This window comes from Megascapheus bottae, chromosome 28 (assembly GCF_031878675.1).
Source record: "Megascapheus bottae isolate mThoBot1 chromosome 28, mThoBot2.hap1, whole genome shotgun sequence".
NCBI classification, from domain to species: domain Eukaryota; kingdom Metazoa; phylum Chordata; class Mammalia; order Rodentia; family Geomyidae; genus Megascapheus; species Megascapheus bottae.
In genome coordinates, this window is record NC_143536.1 from 11,099,787 (window position 1) to 11,122,140 (window position 22,354).

Consider the following 22,354-nt stretch of genomic DNA (forward strand, 5'->3'; position numbering starts at 1 on the left):
GTGAGTCAGGCCTTCTTCGCCGTCTCTGTGCTGTGCCGCAGTCACTGATGAGCCGCCCGTCGGCAGTCAGCAGCTCCAGCATTGCCGCCTGTCTCTCACGCATCCCTGTTGTTCATCCATGTTGTTGCAATGGACAGAAGTATTTCTTTTTAACTTATACCTCCTCCTCCATTTTCTCTCACTTTTCTCCCCCCCAAGCCCCTCCCCCAAGTTGTAAAGTTCATTTCCAACCTAGTGTCTAGTGAGTTTCCCTGGGGAGTTGGCTCATCCTTTGTCCTACCATTTCTGTGATTCCCTTCCCTTCTGCAAATCTGAACAAGACAAAGGGCACAGCACTCAAAAGCAGATCAAGTACCCTCCCTCACTTCTGCTCACCACTGCCGTGCAAGTTCTATCCTGTACGAGCATGCATGAGAGAGCACCACCCCATTAAGAGGGGAGACTGGAACCTATCATATTTGCAGAGCGCTGAGTCTTGTATATAGAAAGCCACAAGGAATGAACTACAGCTAGCAGTCACGGTCAGCAGCATTCAGGATATAAGTTGCATTCCAGACAGTGCTTGGCAGCCAGCGCCAGCCCGCACCTCCCTCCCAGAGCAGGGTGCAGGGGCCAGCAGGGTGCAGGGGCCAGCAGGCTGCAGGGCCAGCCGCTGCACGCAGCTTATCACCTGAGCGCCAGGCTTCTTGACTGTTAGAACTCCCATCCCGGGTTAAAGAAAGAAAATGTAGTCATGATTGGGGTAAAAGTAACAGAGGTACATCAACTTTTGCCACTTGATCGTAGCATGGATACTTCCCCAGTGAGGAGGGAGCCACGAGACGTGCCCTGGCCGGGCCAGCGGGCAGCTCTGAACTGACCTTGGCTGCCCTCTACAAGCCCTCCTCCTCCTCCCTCTCACTGCTGCATGTGTTTTATTTTTGATTTTTGTGGATTTTACTTTGCCCTTTGTTTCGAACCCCTTAAGACCCGACTGTAAGTTGTGTGTGTGTGTGTGTGACTATCTGAATCGGTGTGCTTTACAAGAACAGGTTTTTCCATAATTGGTGGAAAGCACTGTGAAACTCAGTGTGTGTGTGCATGTGTGTGTGCGGGTGTGTGCATGTGTGTGTGTTTTCTCCCGAAAGACTTCTTGCATTGCAAGTTTTCAAAGAAAGAGCCATTGTTTGCAATGTATTTTTGAGCGCCAGGTGTTCTCTTGTGGTCAGGAAGATGCAGTCAAAACTTCCTCGTTCCAGGAGTCCTGGGTTCCTGGGGGTGTGTTCTAGAAGGTTCGCAGGCCATGTGTGCCCCTGCACGTGCCAGGGTCTGTAGAAGGGCTCTAGAAGGCAATCAACGACCCCCCTACCCCCACCCTCTACCCCCTACACCCCCCCCACCGCCCTGGGAGCCCAGCAGCCCTTTGGCTCTGCTGCTTTAAGAGCAGAGTCAGCGGGTTAGCGGGCAGGCTGGGCGGGAAGCCCTGGTCAGCAAGCCCTGGTCGGCAGTGGGTCCGTCCCCCCCGCGCCGTGGGTGGGGGTGGCTCACTCCTGGGCGCCGGTGCTGGATCTGGTCGTGGTCGGGCACGGTCCACACGGGCCAGGCCAGCACGCAGGAGCGGCGGCTCCAGATGCCCCAGCAGCTGCCAAGCCAGGGCGGGGGAACCAGGTGTGGAGAGGCATTGCGCCCCGCTCCCAGTGTCCACGCCCTCCGTGACCCTGGTCCGGGCTGGCGTGGGCCTGGGCGGGAGTGGACAGCCGGGAAGAGGCCAGGACGGGGGGCCACCTCCGGGCCCAGCGCGCTCCTGCAGGCACAGGCGGAGGAGGGCGTGACACCTGTGCCACGCCCAGAGATGGAGGGACCAGGGAGGGGCAGGTGCTGAGAGCTGCCTGGGGTCCCCTGCCTCCTCCTGCTGCACCCCCTGCCTTCCCCAGTAACCCTGCCCCCTGAATCCCTCAGGCTCCCCCTCCCCTCTCCTCCTGCCCCCTGTTCCCCTACTCCCTGCATCCCCTTGCACCTCCTGGCCCCCCACTGCCCCCTAGGTAAGCAAGTGCCCAGTCTCTTACCCATAGCATAAATAATATCCCAACCTTGAACACCATAACATTGTTTTGCTGGGTTTTGAACTTCCTATAAATGGAAAACTCTGGCCTACGTGTCTGTGTTCTGTCTGTCCAAGGCTGGGAAAGGTCTGTCCGGGTGACACAGTATCTACCCCAGTGTCATCCCCCCTCACAACGATGGCATTTGTTCCCTCGTACAACTGTGCCGTCACAGCACTGGTCCATGCTGTACAGCTGACCCCTGACCCTTTCCTTTAAAGTTCCCACTTCCCACATCCCGTGCAGCGCGTCTGTCTACCTGAAGTTTCTGAAGATGGTTTCTTGGGTTTTCTCCTAAAGTCTCTCTAGATTGGCTGGCTTTTGTTTTATGTAGATGTACCATCCACGGGCACTCATGTTGATGACAGTCCGATGTACATGTCAAATTGAATTCTCTTGATTTATGTTCGTTCCACTACTGGCTCTTGAGATCAACACTTGCCTGGCCTTTTGCCACTCATTTGAAGAAAGAGTACTGTGTGTTTCTCTGCCTGGGCTGGCACTGAACCTAGAGTGGCTAGCATGGCAGGTGAGCAGCAGCGCGGGCTTACTGGGAAGTCCTTCCAGCTACACTGCCAACTTCATCGCCAGTCAGGAAACCTGGGTCGTAGGACTCATTTCCTTCATCTGCTTTTCCCTCCTTGCAAGATACAGAACAGCGCCTCCCTGGGGCCACTCCTCTCCACTCCCATCCTGCCGGAAGCAATCACGATTGCTTTTCATCTGTACAATAGCTGTTTTTCATGTCCTAGCGCTTTGTATAAATGGAGTTGTGAAGCTCTTTCATTAGATTGTGTATGTGTCTGTGCGTGTGCGTGCGTGTGCGTGCGTGTGCGTGTGTGGAATAGCCTTCTGTTGTGGCCCCAGCCTGTCTGTTAGCCTGCCAATAGCCACTTGGGTCTTTCCAGTCTGGGGTTACTGAACAGGACAACTGCCAGTCTTAGCTTTTATATCTGGTTTACAACTCATCTTTCATTTGTTTTTTATTCTTTTGGGTGTAGGTCCTGGCTTGACACACTCTCACTAGGCTTTGTGCATTCCACTGGCGCTTTCCTACTTGGGTCATGTCTCCAGCTCCATGATCTGAGGTAATTCTCAAGGATTAGCTTTTCCTTTTTAGCTTGTTTGGCTGTATGGGGACCATTTGATGAAAATGCTCTCATTTCCCTCGCCATGGAGGACCAGGGTCCCTGCCCGCCAGCCCCGGGCCCTCTCCCAGCCCCGGGCCCTGTGCGTCACCCCGGCATCCTGCACAGCCAGCCAGCATGCAGTGCTGGTCCTTATGCCCTCCACTTTATTTACTGGGCCTTTAAAGTTAGTCTTAAAGTCGGCTTCTTTGTCAAGTTTGTTTGGACTTTTTTGTATTCTTTGTGTTTCCAAATAAATGTTAGAGCCAGTCCTCCTTTCCAACTCCTTGGCTGAGGAGGGAAGGAAGGGCCTTAGGCCTCCATACAGCTTGGTGAGGGTGACTGGTCCCTGAACACAGGCGGCCCCCAGCTGTGTGTGTCCTCTTCTGTCTTCCTCACCATGCCGAACAGTGTACACTGTAGAAAACAGTTTCTTCCCGTGTGTGTGTGTGTGTGTGTGTGTGTGTGTGTGTGTGTGTGTGTGTATTCAGGATTCAGGTATACTTTAGATGTCAACTTATAAATGTAACCATTTCAAGTACAAATTCAGTGTTCACTATGCCTTGGGACATAATGATAAGCAGAATTGGGTCGCATTGTGCTTTCCAGTATTACTAGCATGTAGAAATAGGACTGTATCTACTTTTATGGTGTTTCTTACGTTCCTTTTGCTTTTGCACCGTGCGTGTCTTCGATGGTGCGTGGGTCTGTCCTGGGTCAGTGTAGGTGCTGTCTGTGCCTGTCTGGTCTAGGCCACGGGCAGGGGCATGGGAGCGGCTCTGCTGGCCTCTGGGGACATAGGAAATGCCAGCTGGGGCAGGGGAGGCTGTGCTTCACCTTAAGAGCTTTTAGCCCCACTGTAACTTCTGCTTGTTTGGTTTTACTTGCTAGGGTTGACTGAAAAATATGAACTCTCAGGTCATATTTTTGAAATGACAGCTAAGATTTACCTCTTTTTCTCCATTACGTACCAATTTTACTTTTTGCATTGGTGGCTTAAAAAGAAAGTGGCAATGCTTCAGAAATCTCTGTCTATGAAGACAGAGACAGAGAGAGAGAAAAAAAGCAGACAGATAGACAGACAGAGAAAGAGATCTTTAAAGAAATACCAGTAGGCAGATCAGTCTTGGCCGACCAACCAAGAGCGAACTCATGACTTCTACTTCTGGGAGACAAGTTCATTTAGGATTCTAAAACTTTTCATGTAATAGAAATGTATTGAGAATATTTATATATTTAAGAGTATTATTATTCCCCGAAGCCCATGCGTGATTTGATGGAGCTCCTGAGACTGGGTGGGAGCCATTTGAGCAGCAGAATGTCGTCTTAATGCCCACTCGTCCCTCTTCATGCATTCGGAGCCAGATGTTTGCCCTCATTTGCTGGGCGGCGTTGGCATTAGCCTGTCAGTCCCCTGCTGCTCGCCGTTATTTAGTGTTAGGGGCTGCGCATTTCCATCTCTTTGGGAAAGTGGAAGAAGATTTGAAATTGAGAGCAGTACCAAGCTGTGTCCATGTCCAGAACTGGAGTAAAATAAGACCCAACACTGGGGCACAGCGCAGCCACATCACTCAGCACACCCCCCCCCCGCCCCCAAGCCTGTCCTGTGCTGAACACACCGAGGGGTGCACCAGGCCGAGGGGTGCAGACATGGCTGCCCTGGGGCCGGAGCCCTGTGTTGTTTGTTCTTGTTTCCTACTTAGACTTGATCTGTAGTCAACTTTAGCAGTAGTTTCAGATTGTTGTATTCCATCTTTATAAACGGCAAGGTGCACTGGCACACACCTGTAAACCCAGCACTCAGGACAGCTCAGTGTGAGGCCTGTGAGAGTTGCATAGCAAGACCCTGGGCAGATGCCGGTCCAGGGCCTTCGGTGAGTCTCTGCTGTGACTTGGGTCTCTAAGTCTCCCCCAGGCTCCTGTGTTAAAGGCTCGGTGTCCACTTTGTGGCCTTCAGGAGGCACTGGAAACCTTAGGAGGTGGGACTGGCTAACAGGAGGCTCCGGAGGCAGGCTGGAAACAGGGTTGTGGGCCGCTGTCCCTGGCTCTTTCTCACTTCTCAGCCTTGAGTGGGCAGCTTGCTCACCCATTCCTCCATGAGCTCCCCCACCCCAGCCCTGGCAGGGAAACCTGGAGACAGTACTTCCGGTTATCCTCTGCTAAAGCATTTTGAATGTCGCCCTTAAAAATAAACATTTAAAACTTTTAATTTTCCTTGACAATGCTCTCTTCAAGTCATTTGATGGAACTTTAAACCCATTTTCTCATGATGAGATTACACACGTTAGTGCAGGCAGCCAGGTAGAATGGCCAAGGGATGCCCCCGGCTAAAAGATGCACAGGGAGAACCACAGAACTGCAGATGGCCCCACCCTCTGGACTGCCCACTAAGGCAATAACCAGGCCATTCGTGGTGATTCAGACCTGTAATCCCAGCAGCTGACCAGGTGAAGAGAAGATGATCGATTACCATTCGAGGCGCACCTGGACAAAGCAAACTAAATTCCTACATTTAAAACAAAACAAAACAGTGGACATGTGGGGTATGCCTGCAGTCCCTCCTACTGGAGGCAGAGGTAAGGAGAGGACTGTACTCAAGGGCTGGTTTCTGGACAAAATAAGGCCCGACCTAAAACAAACTGAACAACAACAGAAAGGGCTGGAGCATGGCTCAAGTGGTAGTGTCTAACTAGCTAGCACCAGGCCCTGAGTTCAGATCCCACTAGACTTATGCCTGTAATTAACTACTCAGGAGACTGAAATCTCAGGATTGTGATTCAAAGCCAGCTTGGGCAGATAAACCAGAGACCCTTCTGTATCTCTAGTTAATCAGCAAAATGCCAGAAGTGGAGGCATTGCTCAAGTGGTAGGCATCAGTCTTAGGCAGAAAAGCTAAAGGACAGCACTGCAGTCCTGAGTTCAAGCCTTAGTACCATCACCCCCCTACCCCAATCCAAAAAAAACAAACCCAAAGTCCCCGCTGACTGCCTTCTTTGGTATTTTTTTTTAATCCTCCCAGTCCTGGGGCTTGAACTCATGGCCTGAGCACTGTCCTTGGGTTTTCTCAAGGCTAGAAGTCTACCACTTGAGCCACAGAACCACTTTCAGCTTTTTCTATGTATGTGGTACCGAGGACTCAAACCCAGGTCTTTGTGCATGCTAGGCAAGCGCGCTACCACTAGGCCATGCTCCCAGCCCCTCACTGCCTTCTCTGTGTCTCGCTGTCATGGTGGTAGCCATCCTCACTTGGCGGTGTTTGCTGGAACAGCATGAGGACTGTGTGTGATGTCATTTCCCGGGACACCCCCTGTGTCATGTCCAAGAAGTCGCTGTCAGAAGTGAAAAATAAGCGTACTTACTGAATTGGGAATTTAGTTTGTGTGAGTCCTGGGGATTAAGCCCAGGGCCTTCATGTTGAGCAAGGCTTCCCCCGCTGAGCCCCTTCCGCAGCGTCCCTGCTCTGAGCTTCAGCCTGTGCTCATACGGAATCCCGCTCCTTTCTGCGTAGCCGGGTTTACAGGTATGTGCCACCATGTCTGGCTGAATTGCTTAAGCCATCCACATATGCTTTCTGATTTTTTTGTCTGTTCTATCAGTTACTGCAAGCAGAATGTTAAAAATCTCTGATACATATTGTCCCAGACCCTGAGAGTCTGACAGCCTTTCACTTGCACATTTTAAAGCTGTGTACTCTGCTGAATTCAAATGTCAACTGTTGCCTTTGCTGTTTACCAGCAAAGAAGTGAGTCTTCCTTGTCTAACATTTATCACACCGAGACTTCAGCTGCCCGTCACGGGACGCTGTCAGGAATCGATGGAGTTTTTCTCAGCTAGCATGAGGTGTTTAGTGGTGTATTGCTGTCATCTGTCAAATCACCTTTGTAATTGTTTAGTTCACATTCTTGTTTCTAATAATTTTTCATTTTATACTTTTCCTGCCTTTTCACTGATTTGTCTTGTTTTCTCCTTTTTCTTTTTTGCTGGTCCTGGGGCTTGAAGTCAGCCACAGGCACTGGACACTGTCCCCAAGACTCTGTGCTCTAGGCTAGCGGTCTGCCACTTGAGCCACAGTGCCACTTTCAGTTTTTGGGTGGTTAATTGGAGGTAAGAGTCTCATGGGGACTTTCCTGCCCAGGCTGGCTTTGAATCACTGTCCTCAGATCTCAGCCTCCTGAGTAGCTAGGATTATAGGCATGAGCCACTGGTGCCTGGCTCAAATGGCATTTTAAAAACATTTAAAAGTGTGGGGGCTGGGAGTGTGGCCTAGAGGTAGAGTGCTTGCCTAGCATACATGAAGACCTGGGCTTGATTCCTTGGTACCACATACATGGAAAAAGCCAGAAGCAGCTCAAGTGGTAGAGCTCTAGCCTTGAGAAAGCCCAAGAAGAGTCAGTGCTCACAAGCCCCAGGACTGGTTAAAATAAAAAAATCAGTGTGTTTGTTTTCCTTGAGCCAATATAGAAGCACGAGCCTTCTGTTCCTGTGTGATTCTGCATATTTATTTTTATAAATCTCTGCCCTCAAATTTCCAACATTTTAACCTGTTCTACATACATCTGCATATTATTTTTACTGCTACACACATGGGACACCACTGTTTTTACGGTATTTGACATGTTCACTTAGCTAGTTCTTGCTCCCGTCCTCTGTGCCTTCTAGACCTTCCCCGACAGGACTGCTCCCCTTCCTTCTGAAACACCTTCAGAGTTGCCTTAGACAGGATCAAGATCTCTAGAGTGTTCTGGCCTTCCAACTGTGATTACAGAAGGCAGGCAGGGGGCTCAGCTGTGCCCTGCACGCTGAGTGTGCTCAGTGCCGAGAGCCGGCAGTGTGGGTGTGAGACACGGAGACGGCAGCTAGAGCAAGGACGTCATGCTTTAATAGACACAGAAATCACAAAGGGGGAGGCCAAGTGCCTCACAAGTCTCAATAAAAATAGGACGTTCTTTTTACATGGCAAATTCTGGAATATAAAAAGTTTTAACACTGTCTGGAAACTGTCATTTACAAAAAACGTTCATGTAGGCCGAAGGTGGCTTAACACTGTGTATAAGGAGCGTGAATGCCGACTGGGGTGTTGGAGGGAGCGGGTGTGGGGCTGGCCCAGCTCGTAGGCCACGAGTACAGCCGCACAGTCATCTGGAGTAAAATGAAACAGGTGGTAGAAATGGCAGTTTGAACCTTTTGCCTCCTGACTATGACCTGGCCGCCCACTGAGGCCCTGGGCCCATGGGCGTGGGGTCAGGACCGAGGCCCGCCTCCTACGAAACCTTGTGGACTGAGTGACAAAGCAGTGGGGTAAAGGTGACAACAGATTCGCTTTGCTGCATACCAGTGTGGGCCAGGATTACGTCAGCGGCTGAGCTGTGGTGAGTGGCTGTGGTTCAGTGGTGTGGGGGTCAGCTGCCTGGCCCTGGGTCCTACCTGCAGATGTGAGGGGGTTACTGTTTGTCTGGGGTGCGTCCAGTCTGATGAAGATGGGAGGGGCGGGCGGGGCCGGGCATTGCTCTTTCCTAAGAGGAAGAAAGAGACAGATCCAATGCTGTCTGCTGCGCAGGGAAAGCAAAGAAACTTAGTAACTGTGACCTGGGCCAGTGGGGTGGAGAGCCGCTCCACGCGGGAGCCCTGAGCGCGGCCACTTCCCGACACTTCTGGCAGTGTTTCACAGAAACCACACACCAGTTGTGTTTTTTCTTATCTACACGAGGAATTGGCAAACTTTCTCTTAAAAGGCCAAGAGGCAAAATCAGGTCTAGTATGTGGCTCCTTCTGCGGTGGGATTGGAAGGTGAGGGGTGGGGACACGGGGCCTCTCGGGTTAGCACAGCGCCCTACTCTCAATGTGCGCTGATAGAAACGGGATGAAAAAGGTCACGTCCGCTCTAGCGTGGGGTCAAATGCCAGCAACCCCATCCATGGAGAGATGCGCTCCCGTGATTGTTGGGGCCTACTTCCTCTCACTCGGATTCACGTCCACTTCCGCAGAAACCCCAAGACTGACAGGAAACGTGAACAAGAGGTGACTCTGATGACCTTGAGATTGACACGATTATGTTATTAGCTGTTTTTCATCACTGAAAATTACTAGGACAGAATAATCCCATGCATCATTAGTGTGTGCAGTGTGAGATCTACAATAGTGCAAGGGCAGGCGGTCTGTGAGCCCTCGGGCTGGCTTGCTGGGGTGGAGGCATGGGCTAGTGGTGGGAGTGGGGCCTGGGCCGACTCCTGGCTCCTGGCACTTGGGAGGGGCCCAGGGATGGCTGAGCAGGAGGCAGCTGGGTAGGAGGCAGCCCGGCCACGGTTCCTGGTGTCTGCTGTGAGGTTGCTTCTTGGCTGTCTAAATCACAGTGCTACAGGTGTGGCTTTATTTGCTCCTTTCCCCTATAACAGAAGAGAGACTCGCTCTAGGGCTGGGGCCCTGCAGAACGTGACAGCCTCCTCTATCCTGCCAGCGGGCACAGCTCAGGAGAGCTCAGAGGACAGGTGGGGGACCCCCCCCACATGGGGAAACCAGGCCTACCCCTGCTGTCCTGCGGGATCCTGGATGTACCCTGCTGAGTTTGCCAGCATCTCATGTATAGAGTTAGCTAAAAACTGATTCTCAGCATTTCGTTTCCTTATTAAAATAAGTTACTAGTTCCCCAGCCCAGACTTAGGCTGGGCTAGGAAATGGTCCCAAGCCAGCTTCTGGCGGGAAGGATGGGAGTGGAAGCCGAGGTTCTGCTGCAGTCTGGCTAACCGTGGAACCCCCTTTTTTTTCTTTTCTTTTTTTCTCCTCAGTAAGGAAACAGAATAATTTCAGACATTTCCCCCAAAAGTTGGTAATTGCTTGTGAATGAGTATTCAAAATTGTAAAAACCTTTTTGATCTTTTAAAAATAATAGCTATAAATCACAAAGTTCTATTGATAATAAACAAGATGTTTCTCCATGTACAAAAAAGGTCAGTAATGGTTTAAAAGCACAAAGTTGCATTTTAAATCACAATTGCATAGTTCTAAAATGCCTGTGTAAGAGCTACATAAAATTCAAGTGTGGCTGACACCAGGCCCAGAGGACCTCGGCAGGCGGGGCAGCGCAGCGGAGGACAGAGTGTCTGGAGGTGAATTATTGCATTGGCTGTGGGGTTCCAACATTAGGAGACCAAAGTTGCTATGATTTAGTCATTGGCATTGTAGCCACCATCATTCTGGTTTGGCTAAGATAATGCTTTCATGTAGAATTCAACTTAGATTTTATGTAAACCCACTCCCTCCCCCCCAGCACCTGAAGCCTTAAAAAAGCTTATTGTATTTCTGTGTATAAAAAGACCCATGTAGACCTCATAGCAAAATATGTGTGCCTTCCACCCCACCCAGGACCGTGGCCACACACACAGAATCCTTCTGTGAGACCACACCAAACACGAGAGGTGAAAAGTGCCCTGGGCCTCTGGCGCCTACCCCACCCAAGTCCTGGCTTTTGGGGAATCTGACCCACAGGCGCCGTGGGCAGGAATCGTGGCTTGCGGCCCGGCAGAGCCCCTCACCCACGCGGCCAGCCTGGGGGCGGCTGGCTGGTGCAGGGCGGAGGTCGCGGAAGTGAGGAAGGGCCAGGAAGTGCGTGCTGTGTGGGGGCAGGAGATGACTTAGCACTTGGAAGAGGGGAAGAAGCGCCCTGGGGACAGGAACTTGTAGCCGTTGGCCGGGGGCAGCCTCAGAGGGCGGGTGGGGGCTACAGTGGGAGGCCCGCTGGGCAGCGGCAGGGCCGAGGTTTCAGGACGCCAGTGGCCATTGGCAGAGGCTTTGGGGGGCACCTCGCCGCATGGCTGCAGGGACAGCTCCTTGAGCTCCAGCTTGTCCACGCCCTCCTCCTTCTTGTTGTGCCGGGGTGAGAGGTTGAGCAGGCTGAGGACATCTCTCCTGGATGTCATGGTACCCGGGGCCCCGCGGAATATTCTCATGGGGCCAGTGGGGTGCTGTGGCGCGCTCTGCCAGAACATCTTCAGGTTGTGTACGGCCTGCACCTTCTCGTCAATGGCTGCCAGCTTCAGCTTGTCCGTGTCGGGGGCGTCGGCTGGGCTGGAGCGGGCAGAGCCCGTGGAAGAGTAGGAGAGCGCTGGGGATGGGGCGCTGCCCGCAGGGGACTGGTGTCCTGAGCAGGGGGACACATTCCTGGGTGACTTGGAAATGTGAGCACTGTATGGAGAGCTGGGGTACTTGAGTCTGAAGAGCGGTGGCTCTGACAGGGACACTGGGGTGTCGCAGCTGGGTGACGGGCGGCCGCTGGCCGGGCTCTGGTCCTTGCCCGATGACTCCGAGGGGGCGGGGCTGCTGTACCCCGAGCTCACCTTGGGGAGGGACGAGCTCCGGGCTGGGGGCTTTGGCTTAGCAGTGATCGGGGACGCCTGGCTCTTCTGGTGGGAGAGCACGGGCCTGCTGAAGGCGCTGGTTTCTGATGCACGGAAGACAGTGGTGGTGCTGGGCGCGGTGCCGCCCTCCTCCCGCTCAGGGCCCCCGCTCCTCTGCAGCCGCTCCACTGCCCGCAGGTGGCTCTGGGTCTCTTCCAGGATCCTCTGGGCCAGCTCCTGGGGGTCCAGCTTGGCGCTCTCCTCCTGGGACTTCACAGTGCTGTCAGTCTCTGTACTGGACTGGTCCGACTCACCTGTGTCCGAGCTGGCCAGTTTGCCTACTTTCTGGAAGGGGGAGTTGGGGCTGGGGATGAGAGTCATCTTCACAGGGGAGTTGGGGGTGCTGACGCTCCCCTTGGAGCTGACAGAGACCTTCATGCCCCCTGCGGCTCCAGGGTGGGGCTTCTTGGGGTCTAGGGGCTCCGTGCTGATGATAGAGAAGCCCTCATACTCCTCCTCCTCCTTGCCACCCCCCACAGGCCGGGCCTGGGGGGACAGCTGGCGCCGAGGCAGGGTGGCTCGCTGCGGGTAGGTGGTCTTGGGTCTGTCGTAGTCCTGCCGTCCGCGGGACCCCCCAGCCTCTGAGCCGCCCTCAGGTTTGGAGACGAAGCTCATGGAGGAGGCGATGGAGCTCAGGCTGTACACAGAGATGGCGTCGGAGGCGATGCCATCCACCCCCGTGGGGGAGAACGGGGGATGCTGGTAGCCCAGGGGCAGGGCGTTGGACACGGACTGCGCCGACGCCAGGGACTCCAGGGAGGATGAGCTGTCGAGGCTGAGGCGCTTGGGGAGCTCCGTGGAATCTAAGCACAAAACATGACAATGGCGGTTAGGAGTTCAGACTAAGAGGCACTGAAGCCACCAATGCACATAGACCACCTCCCCAGCACGCGCCAGCCACAGCAAGTTCTCTTGGGCTGGGAGCGAGGCCTAGTGGTAGAGTGCTTGCCTAGCATGCACCAAGACCCAGGTTCGATTCCTCAGTACCACATACATAGAAAAAGCCGGAAGTGGTGCCGTGGCTCTAGTGGTAGAGCTCTAGGCTTGAGAAAGCCCAAGGACAGTGCTCAGGCTCTGCGTTCAAGCCCAGGACTGGCAAAAAAAAAAAAAAAGTTCTCTTACCCAGGGCATCTCCTGGCCTCAGTATCCCCCACAACTCTGCTGTGTATGGGCTGGCCCCATATTGGCCTGCAGCCTGCTCTGTGCCAGCGTCCCCCACGGGAGCCTGCCAGGGCCATGGGCCATGTGCTGATCCTGTGCTCAAGAACATGCTCATGCCTGCCCTGCCCACCCCGCCTGTGTGCGTGGACCCCTGCAGTGTGGGCATCTACACATTCACAGCCACACTGTGCCAGCTGCCCTAGTGGGCAAAGCTTCCAACTGAACTGGCCACCATCACCAAGCTCATTGCTCTCCTCGTCCCTGACCTCAGGCACATGGCTACCCCACTGCCAACTGTCCTGCCCTGGTGAGCCAGCAGGATCAAACTCCCCCAAGCCATGGCCACCATCACAGCTGGCACTTGCCCTCCCACAGCCAGCCTGGCCCCGTGGCAAGCTGGGTCAGCCAGGCAGAGCGGGGAGCTTCCCCGCCGCATTCCCCCGTAGGGCCTGTCTCTCCAGTCCTGGACCCCATCTGTTCCTCCAGCCCACGTCAGCACTCGGGCATGCTCCCCCACCGGGGCACTGGCCCCCAACCGTCTCGACCACACCCAAGCAATGGCTGCTCTTCTCCCGCTCCCCAGTGTGGCCTGCAGGAGCTCTTACCAAAGAGGGACAGCAGGGCCTGCAGTGCGAAGTGCATGGTCCGTCGATTGGCTTGCTTGCCCGTCTTCAGGATGACTTCTTCCTGGCCCACTTCACAGAGGTCAAAACCTGCAGGCCCATGGGATAGAAATGTCTGCATCCCTGGGAAAACGCCCCGCACGGGCACAGGACCACCGTGGGATGGGGGTTCGAGCAGGGCCGGGCCGTGGATGTGGATGGCACTGGCCCATGAGGCCCGCCCTCCCCTGCCTCTCTGCATGGCTCCAGCCCACATTCCTCCCCCTGCCAAGCTCTGAAGAGCCAGGGCGGCTTGTTCACACCTGGCTTTTCCTGTGTGTCTAGAGCCTGCACGCCCAGATAGAAAGTGGCCATCTGACCAGCACAGAGCCCTGGAAAGGTAGAGTCTGCCGAGCACAGGCTGAGACGAGCCCTGCTCACCAGGTCCCTTGCTGGGGCCACCCAGAAGGGTTGTCTGTCCACCTTAGGCAAAGCCCCCTAAGCCTCAACTTGGCCCTTGTTAGACTGCCTGATGAGATTTGAGGCCTGCCTGAACAGGAGGGCCCTGGAGCCCTGGAGCGCAAGGCCTGCCAGGACCTCTCTTGGGAAAGAGGCGCACGGCGGCACCCACAGCGGGACCACTCAGCAGGACGGAGGCCCTGCTGCAGCAGATCACTGAGCAGCTGAGACAGGCTCAGCCCCCGGGGATGGGGCCTGAGAGGCACAGGCCGCCATGTGGTCTGGGACTTTGGAGCTGTATGGTTTACTCTGACTCAGGAGGCGGATCCTGGCCTAATGCAGCATTTATTCATTCCCACTGGAGGGAAACACCTAAGAGCCGCGGGCATTCTGGTTTCTGGGGGACATTTCACCCCTGAACTGGAAAATATCCCCTGAAAGCAATGGGAAGGTCCTAGAGAGCCCAGCATGTAAAAACAAATAGCCAGAAAACCTTGGCTTTAGCACAGTGGCCCAAGGCCCTGGCAGGACGGGCATGGTGCCCTGCTCCCTGAGTCCTCTGGGAGCAGCCCTCAGAGCCCTGGCCCTGCCACCTCCTGCTCCAGCTGCAGGCACAGGCTGAAAGGACGGACGTGTGCATGTGGCCTTGCCTGAGGGTCTGTGCTGGGACCTGTCTTCCTGGTAGGGAGTGGGCAAAGGCTGGGGCATGCCTAGTTCACAGAGGAGGCCACACGAGGGCGACCCGGGCCCTGCTGAGGACAGCTGCACCTTTGTGACAGACACACCCAGACACACCAGGGACAGAAGGGACACTAGGAGGCAAGGAGGGTGGCCAGGGCTGCAGAGAGCCTGGCAAAGGTACCAGACCCCACCTCACCATTTCTAAGAAACACTAAGAGCGCCAAGCTCCCCCCACAGACACCCCAAGAAGCAGGGAAAGAAAGCAGCCAGGATGCTTCATCCTACCAAGAGCAGCCAAGAACTCATGGCATCCCGGGAGCCGCCACAGCTGGACACTGATGGACACTTGAATGGGCGCTGATGTGAAGTCTTGCTCCTTCTCCCCGGCCTGAAGCTGGACTAGCACCTGGTGAAGCTGAGGGGGGGAGACAGACGTGAGCATCCCCTGCTAGCCTCCCCTCCAGCTGCCCCTCCGCCTGCCCCCGGACTCAGCCTGCCCTGCCCTGTCCTCGCCAGCACCGCTCGCCTGCCTGCCTCCCTGTGTACAGCCTTTGGGTTTGTTCTGGAAGAGCCTCATGCCTCCTGTCCTCTGTGGGGATGCCATGGGTGACAGGCTGTGGGTACAAAGGCCCTGTGGTCACCTCTGCTTAGGTTTCCAGGGGCTTCCATTTCCCTCGGGCCCAGAAGAGGCCTGGGAGTTGAAGGAGGATTGGGGGCTGATCGCCTCACCCCTTTTTTCTTTATGAATATAAATAACTCCTGTTCTGGAATGAATGCTACATCTTGGCGTTGCAGCCCCAGACGTAGGGCCCCCGGAGTGCCTTCCTGTGGGCTTCATGTGGCTTGTGTGATCACTGAGTGTTGCTTCTGCCCCTGCTGTTGGGGTCACATCAAGGATACAGAAGGGTGGAGAGGAAAGGGGAGTCAGAACAGAGGAAGGGCCAGACCCCTGGGCCAGCGGGGGGCGCAGCGCTCACCTGACAGCAGTTGCTACTTAAAGTTGTACTCACCATTCCCACCATATTTTTAACAGCCTTCGGCCAGCAGATTATAAGAAAGAAAGAAAAAGAGAGAAAGAAGAGAGTTTAGACTCAAGCACAGCAGTTATGCACGCGAGCCGATGGGGCACCAGCAAGAGGCAGCAGGGGACACAGGAGATGCACAGCCACGCCCAGGCCACAGCGCTTCCACCTCAGGACACGTCCTGCCCTCCGTGGAGCAGCCCCAAGCCTCACTCCCAACCGGAGGAAGCGGCGAGCTCTGGTTCTCACTGCTAGCCTCCGTCTCACCCTGCAAGCGTAGGGGTGCGAATCTAGCTTGTTCTGTCTCGAGGCCTCCTGGGTGCTGCGTGTTTGGGCGTGCAATATTTGGAAGTGTCTCCTAGTGCAGAAGTGACAGGCTTATTGGAAGACAATGAGAGGGAACAAGGCACGGAAACAATCCTGGGACTCGGACTCGGCAGAGGAGGCGTCAGACCCCACCGGGAACCAGGGCGGGCCTGTTTCCACGCACAAGCCCTGCTGAGATGAGGTGGCTGGACAGGGCCTCTCCCCTGAGGGCCTTCTGTGTCCCTGATGGGCAGTGGTGCCCGTCCTCAGCCCCCGCACCCAGCCGCCCCTGCTCCTCCCAGATCTCCCTTGTCAGCCTGCAGGAAGGGCGGCAGGTATGGAGAGGCTCCAGGGCCAGGCTGGGCAGCGCCTCCCTGCGGCTCCCACCCGGAGCCCTTCACTCCCTGCACCGGGTCTGCCTTTGGAGAGGGCAGAGCCTCCCCGCCCCACTGCGCCTGGACGCCTTTGCTTTGGGAGTGTTGGCGCCATGGTGAGCTGTCATGCCTGCTGGCACAGGGACAGTGGCTGTGACCGCCGTCACTCAACTAAGGACAGGGCGGGATGATGGTGCAGGAGGACACTCTGGGGACGTGGGAACCCCTGGAAGTGCAGGGCTCCCAGGCTGGGTCTAGAGAGCACTTCACTTTGGCCCCATGCCCCACCCGGCCCTCTCCCTGCCGTCACAGGGCTGGGGAGCTCAGGGGCCAGTACAACCGGGCCCCTCTGGCCCAGTCCCCATCTTCTGGAGCGCCCCGCCCCCAGCGGGCTCAGAGCCCACCTACCCGGCTGATGAGCTGCTCGCCCGTCTCTGAGGCTGTGATGAGCTTGCACAGGGCATGGAGGGCAGGAGTGGGCAGACCTGCACCAGGACAGAGGAAGCTCAGCACCACAGCCCTGCTCCCTTGGGAGAAGAGCCCCAAAGCTCAGCACTGGTGCAGAGCTTGGGCAGGAGAGTGAGCGCTCACGTGGCCCCACCGCAGGACCCCTCCCCCGCTCAGGACAGCACCACAGACAGCTTGCCTAGCCACGTGACTGCAGGACACAGCTGCAGGGCATGCTGTTCCCCCACCCACCAAAAAGGAGGCCACACATGCCAGGCACAGGCACAGGGAGAACGGCTGACGTCTGTGGGCGCCAGGTCAGCACAGCAGCCACAGGGCTCAACCGCTGCTAGCTCCGAGGCCCAGCCCGAGTGGGCTGTGGTCCCGCTGTACCACACCACGCCTACTGCCTGCAGCACCTACCCTGCCTCCCCCGCTGCACCCCACTCACCCAGCAGGGCCTGGAGGGTGCTGCTGCACTGCTGCAACCGCTCGCCGGGGTCTGAGGTGGGGAAGAAGACGGCTGCTGGCAGGCCGCTGGCCGGGGGGTCCAGCCGGAAGCCCACGGCTGTGAGAAGGGCCTGCCAGCCAGGGATGGCACCCACTTTGTTCTCCACGCTCTGCTGGGACGTGTACATGGCATTGCGCTGCCCATTCTGGATGCGCTGCAGGGACTTCTCCACCTGCAGGGACATGGGCGTGAGGCCTGGCCACTCCCCAGCCAGCCCGTGCTGACAGAGCCTCACCTGCTGCCAGGCGAGGACACCATGCTGGCCAGGACCGTGTGGGGACACGGATGCCGGCAGGGTCTGGTGTTGGCAGCAGGACTGGAGCGGGTCCGTCCCTCCCCACTGTCTTCCACAGGCACCAACACTATTTGTCCCCCCCCCCCAGCTCTCAGGTCCACCTGCTCCACGAGCGTGCCGCTGCCATTGCTGTAGGAAAGCCTCGCGTGCCTCAAGACCCCTGTGGTACCCTGGCTACCAGCAGGGCCCGTCCTCTAGGGCCTCGGCTGGCAGGGCCCTTCCCTGGATTTCTTCCCACTCCTGCGTGGCCCTCAGCAGGACTGGCCCTGAACTCCACCAGCAGCCCTCAACCTCTCCCCGGGGGAATCCTGTCCCTGAGATACAGGGGTGAGGGCACTCAAGAGCCTTTCTTAAAAGTGCAACAGAGTGGGGCCAAGAGTTTGGCCTAGTGGTTAAAGTGCTTGCCTAGCATGCATGAAGACCTGGGTTCGATTCCTCGGTACCACATACGTAGAAAAAAGCCAGAAGTGGTGCTGAGGCTCAAGTGGTGGAGCTCTAGCCTTGAGAAAACCCAAGGACAGTGCTCAGGCCCTGAGCTCAAGCCCAGGACTGGCCAAAAAAAAAAAGAAAGTACAACAGAGTGACACTGCCCCAAAAGAAATGTACTCTACCTGACTAAAGTAACTAACTTGTCTGCAGTCACCTTTATAACAATAAAATGATTTTTTAAAAAAAGTGCGACACAGATGCTAAAGACTTAGATGGCTGCATCATGGGCAGAAATGGTCAGTTATCTGCTGTCCCTCCAGGTACAGTGCCTTGGGGACACTGCCCCTGGAACAGGCGCACCAGGGCTGGTTAGAGAGCTCCACACCTTCCCTAGGCGATGGAGCTGAGGAAGAGAACTCAGAATGTGCCTGCAGGTGGGGTAGAGACGCCACCTGAGAAGTGCAATCAGGACAGCAGCCAGGAACTGGACCTGGCGGTGAGGGATGCCCCAGAAAGCCCCGTGCCAAGTAAAGGGAAGGCTCGGCAGTGAGTGCATCCTCCCCTCATCCTGGCCAGGAACATGGCTGCCTGCAGTGGGCAGGCAACCACACCCAGGTGCCACCTGCCCACCCGGACCCCTGGGTCCTGCGTGAGTGCAGTGGAGCTGAGGTGCCGCAGCCCCTGGCTCCTCAGGAGACTGCAGGGCAGCTTGGGAAGAGCTTGGGGGAGGTGTAGGCCCCAGGCCAGGTCAGGGCTGGTCCTCAGCACACTGAGGCTAAGGGGTGAATGGGGTTGGAAGCGGACTTCCAGGTGGAAGCAGGGGATAGCTTTCACCTCACTATCCTTAATAATGTGTGTGTGTGTTAGTCCTGAGACTTGAACTCAGCACCTGGGTGTTGTCCCTGAGCTTATTTTGCTCAAGACTAGGCTTCTACCATTTTAAGCCACTGTTCCACATTTGGCTTCTGGGGGGGTCAACTGGAGATAAGAGTCTTACAGACTTACTTGCCCAGTCTGGCTTTGATCTGCAATTCTCAGAACTCAGCCTCCTGAGTAGCTAGGATTACAGGGGTGAGCCACTGATACTTTTTTTTTGCCAGTCATGGGGACTGAACTCGGGGCCTGAGCACTGTCCTTGGACTTTCTCAAGGCTAGAGCTCTACCACTTGAGCCTCAGCACCACTTCTGGCTTTTTTCTATGTATGTGGTACCAAGGAACCAAACCTGGGTCTTCATGTATGCTAGGCAAGCACTCCACCACTAGGCCAAATTCCCAGCCCCTGCCTTAACTTTTAAATGTGGATATGATGAGGGGCCTCGTGGGAGGCCATGAAGATATGGGTGCTGCCAAAGGCAAAATCAGGCCCCACCCACCTGAGCTAGGGGGAGAACTGGCATGGCCATGAGAGGATGGGACAGTTTGGCCTGCTGTGTGCCAGGGCCCAGCCCAGCCTGACAATATCAGTCTCCTTCCCCTCTTCCAGGTGGGAGGCTGAGCTGGGAGCACCACAATGATGTGTTCAACCAGAGGCACCTGGTGAGGGATGCCATGCGCACCACCCGGCCTGCCCGCCCCTCCCGCGCCACCTTACCAGGTGCAGCAGCACACGCAGGGCGTCCCGGGCCCGCTCGGGGTGCTGCAGGATCTCTGTGAGCGCCTGGCCGATGAGCGAGGAGGGGCTGTTCAGCTTCACGTCGCTCCCGATGAGCATGAAGCCTGAGGAGGGCATCAAAAGGGCACCTTAGTGGGCAGCCGGAGGCCCTGCCTCGGCACAGAGCCAGGCCCGAGCCGGGCGCCTCCCTGCTGTTAGCACCTCTGTCCTGGTCCTGTCAGAAGTCAGCACTGCCCGAATGCAGGTGTGCAGGTGATGCTGATGCCATGTGCAGTGCCAGGAATGCCCCGAGGAGCCTGGGCTCCTTTGGGTGCTGGCCCCTGAGGCCTCCTGAGAGGGAAATCCCCTCCCGCTTCCTGAGCATCTTCAATCATTCACCCAGAGCACTGCTGCCACTCATACACGCCCTATCTCTGATCGAGAAAACCTGCCAGCCGAGTGGTGCCCTGCCCCTCTGCCCTCGGGAGCACACAGCAGGTGCTAGGCCGTGGGGAGGACGGGGGCCAGCACCACCGCACCCACCAGGGCATGGGCAGCACAGAGACACGCAGCCAGGACCTGCTCGAGCTCCTTCCTGTGACCCAGAAGCCAACTGGCCAGGCTCTCCCCGGGTATGGGGTTGCACATGAGGTGTCGTGAAGTGGGTCACCAATTACCACGCTCACGCCGTGGTACCAAGGCTGACTGGTGCCATAGGGAGACCCGGAGGAGGGCCTGGGGTGCGCAGGCTCCTCTTGCCTCTGGCATGCACCCCCACCTCCCACTTCCACTGCAGAACTGAGCGGGGGCCGCTGGCGCTGCCTACCTGCCCAGTTGGAGGGGTGGGAGAAGGCCTTGCTGCTCTGCACCACCCTCATGGCCTCGCCCAGGGCCGCACTGGCCTTCAGGCCGCTCAGCAGAGAGGAGTAGAAGGCATGGGTGAACATCTTGGAAGCGGCCACGGGCACCGGCCAGAGGGCCACCAGGACACACTGTGCACCCGCAGCCAGGAAGGCCCGGGTCAGTGCCACCACCCCATCGGCGGTGACCCGGCCGCTGGCCTCCTGCGGGGAGCCCAGCACCACCAGCTTCACCGGCAGCCGCAGGTCCAGGAGGTCGGCGGCCGTGAGCAGCAGCTCCCGCAGCGGCGGGCAGTCTGAGATGCTCTCGGCGTCGCTGGCATCGTCCTGCACCCGCAGGGACTCGGGGATGGTGTAGGGGTGGCCGAAGGAGCTCTTGCTACTGGCAGGGTTGCCGTCCATGCTGGGGGTGAGCACCAACGCTGAGAGTTTCCAGGAGATGTGGGTGGCAAAGTGGACACACTCAGCCTGCGTGAGGGCACTCATGACCCTCTCCTTGGTAGCCACGTTGCCCACCAAGGGCTGGCAGCCCAGCAGCTCAGAGACCATGTAGGCCTCCTCCTCTGCCGACGGCATCGGCCCCCACAGCCACCGGTCCATCACTGCCGACGGGAGCTTGGGGTTGCCGATGACGGCGGCCATGGAGGTGGGGCTGGTGTACGCGGGCGGAGTCCTCCTCAGGTGGCACTAGAGGAAACACAGCAGATGCTGTCAGGAGGGAGAAGCTGGCATCCTGGGGGCTTCCATGACGTGCCCGCCACAGGCTCTGGGGAGTGCTGAGGATGAGGCAGTGTGGGGCACAGCAGTGCAGCAGTGTGCCAAGGCCCTCCTGGGTGCAAGCTCGGGGAGCAAGCTGGGTGCCCACCACACCTGGTGCCAGGGGCCCATTCCTGAGGGGCTCTGAGCAGCTGCGGTGGTCACACTATGTGTCTCCCTGGTGTCCTGGGTCTCAGACTTGCCTCACTGCCCCCAGCGCTGGAAGTGAGGCTCCTGCTGCTTCACAAGGAGCCGCAGTGCCAGTGCTCGGTGCCCCCAGGGTCCAGGTCCAGGTCCTGGAGACCCGCTATGTATCTGAGATGTGCCCAGCCAGGGAGACACATGCACTGGTTTTCCACCTGAATTCATTTTGCCTTTTGAAAAATGTTCTGTGGCAGAGTCAAAATTCTCCAAAACCAGAGAAGCAAAAACTGTCCCCATGAGACCTGGCTAATGACCCAGGGTGGTGGACTGAGAAGGGGCCGTGGGCTCCTCCTTCCTCCTGCCATGGTGAGGACCCACATGCCTGGCCTTGCCACCTTACCTTGGCATGGGGGCCCAGTGAGCGGATGGCGGGCACGGCGATGAGGGCAAAGCGCTCGTAGAGGTACTCGTTGGAGGCGCTGCCCTTGAGGAGGGCGAAGGGGATGAGGTAGAGCTCCCCCTCCAGGACCAGAACCAGCTGCCGGTGCCGGCCCACAGGGCCGCTGGAGTGCATCAGGCCCTGCAGGGGATCAAGCCAGCGGTGACTGCTCTGCGGGCAGCCTGCCAACCACGAAGGGGAGGCCCGCAGGGTGTCCAATCTGCTGGGAGCCTGGGCTTAGAATGAAGGGGCATGTCCCCCTCAGAGGGCAGACTCCAGAGGCCCAGATTTTTCTGCAGGAGGCAGGGGGCACAGCAGCAGGGCAGGGCATGGAATGCTGGGCTGGCACAGAAATCCTGGGAGTTGTCCTGTTGGGCACAAGGCTACAAAGTTACTGTGGCTGGAGGGCTGCACTCCAGGACCTCCCATGACTTGGGCCTTGGTGCCCCTTCTCTGAGGTGAGCGGTCCCCAGGCAGGGACACCAGGGGACAAGAAGAGGCCATGGAAACCTCATCCCTCCTGGGGGGCTGGCAGAAGGCACAGCCACACTTCCCCCCCCCCCAAACGGCTTCACTGTGACTCCAAGAGGGAGGTACAGCTATGAAAATGATTGAACCCAGGATGATTGCAAGCATGGGGCTACAGCGATTTGGGGGACAGTGGTGCAGGCTGGAGAG

The 22,354-nt window shown here is 56.8% G+C and overlaps 1 protein-coding gene across 2 annotated transcripts in view; it reads right to left on the reverse strand.

The window, feature by feature from the left end:
• Positions 1 to 10,821: 10,821 nt before the first annotated feature.
• Positions 10,822 to 22,354, reverse strand: part of Ttc28 (tetratricopeptide repeat domain 28) — a 464,455-nt gene continuing 452,922 nt past the window's right edge. For both annotated transcript variants that reach the window (XM_090320386.1, XM_090320387.1), the window contains 9 exons: positions 21,638 to 21,817; positions 20,304 to 21,024; positions 19,478 to 19,602; positions 17,102 to 17,333; positions 16,612 to 16,688; positions 15,512 to 15,535; positions 14,787 to 14,916; positions 13,365 to 13,472; positions 10,822 to 12,401 (listed from right to left, as the gene is read on the reverse strand). In XM_090320386.1, coding sequence (XP_090176512.1) covers positions 10,837 to 12,401; positions 13,365 to 13,472; positions 14,787 to 14,916; positions 15,512 to 15,535; positions 16,612 to 16,688; positions 17,102 to 17,333; positions 19,478 to 19,602; positions 20,304 to 21,024; positions 21,638 to 21,817 — 3,162 coding nt within the window. In that variant the 3' untranslated portion in view covers positions 10,822 to 10,836. The remainder of the gene's footprint in view (positions 12,402 to 13,364; positions 13,473 to 14,786; positions 14,917 to 15,511; positions 15,536 to 16,611; positions 16,689 to 17,101; positions 17,334 to 19,477; positions 19,603 to 20,303; positions 21,025 to 21,637; positions 21,818 to 22,354) is intronic.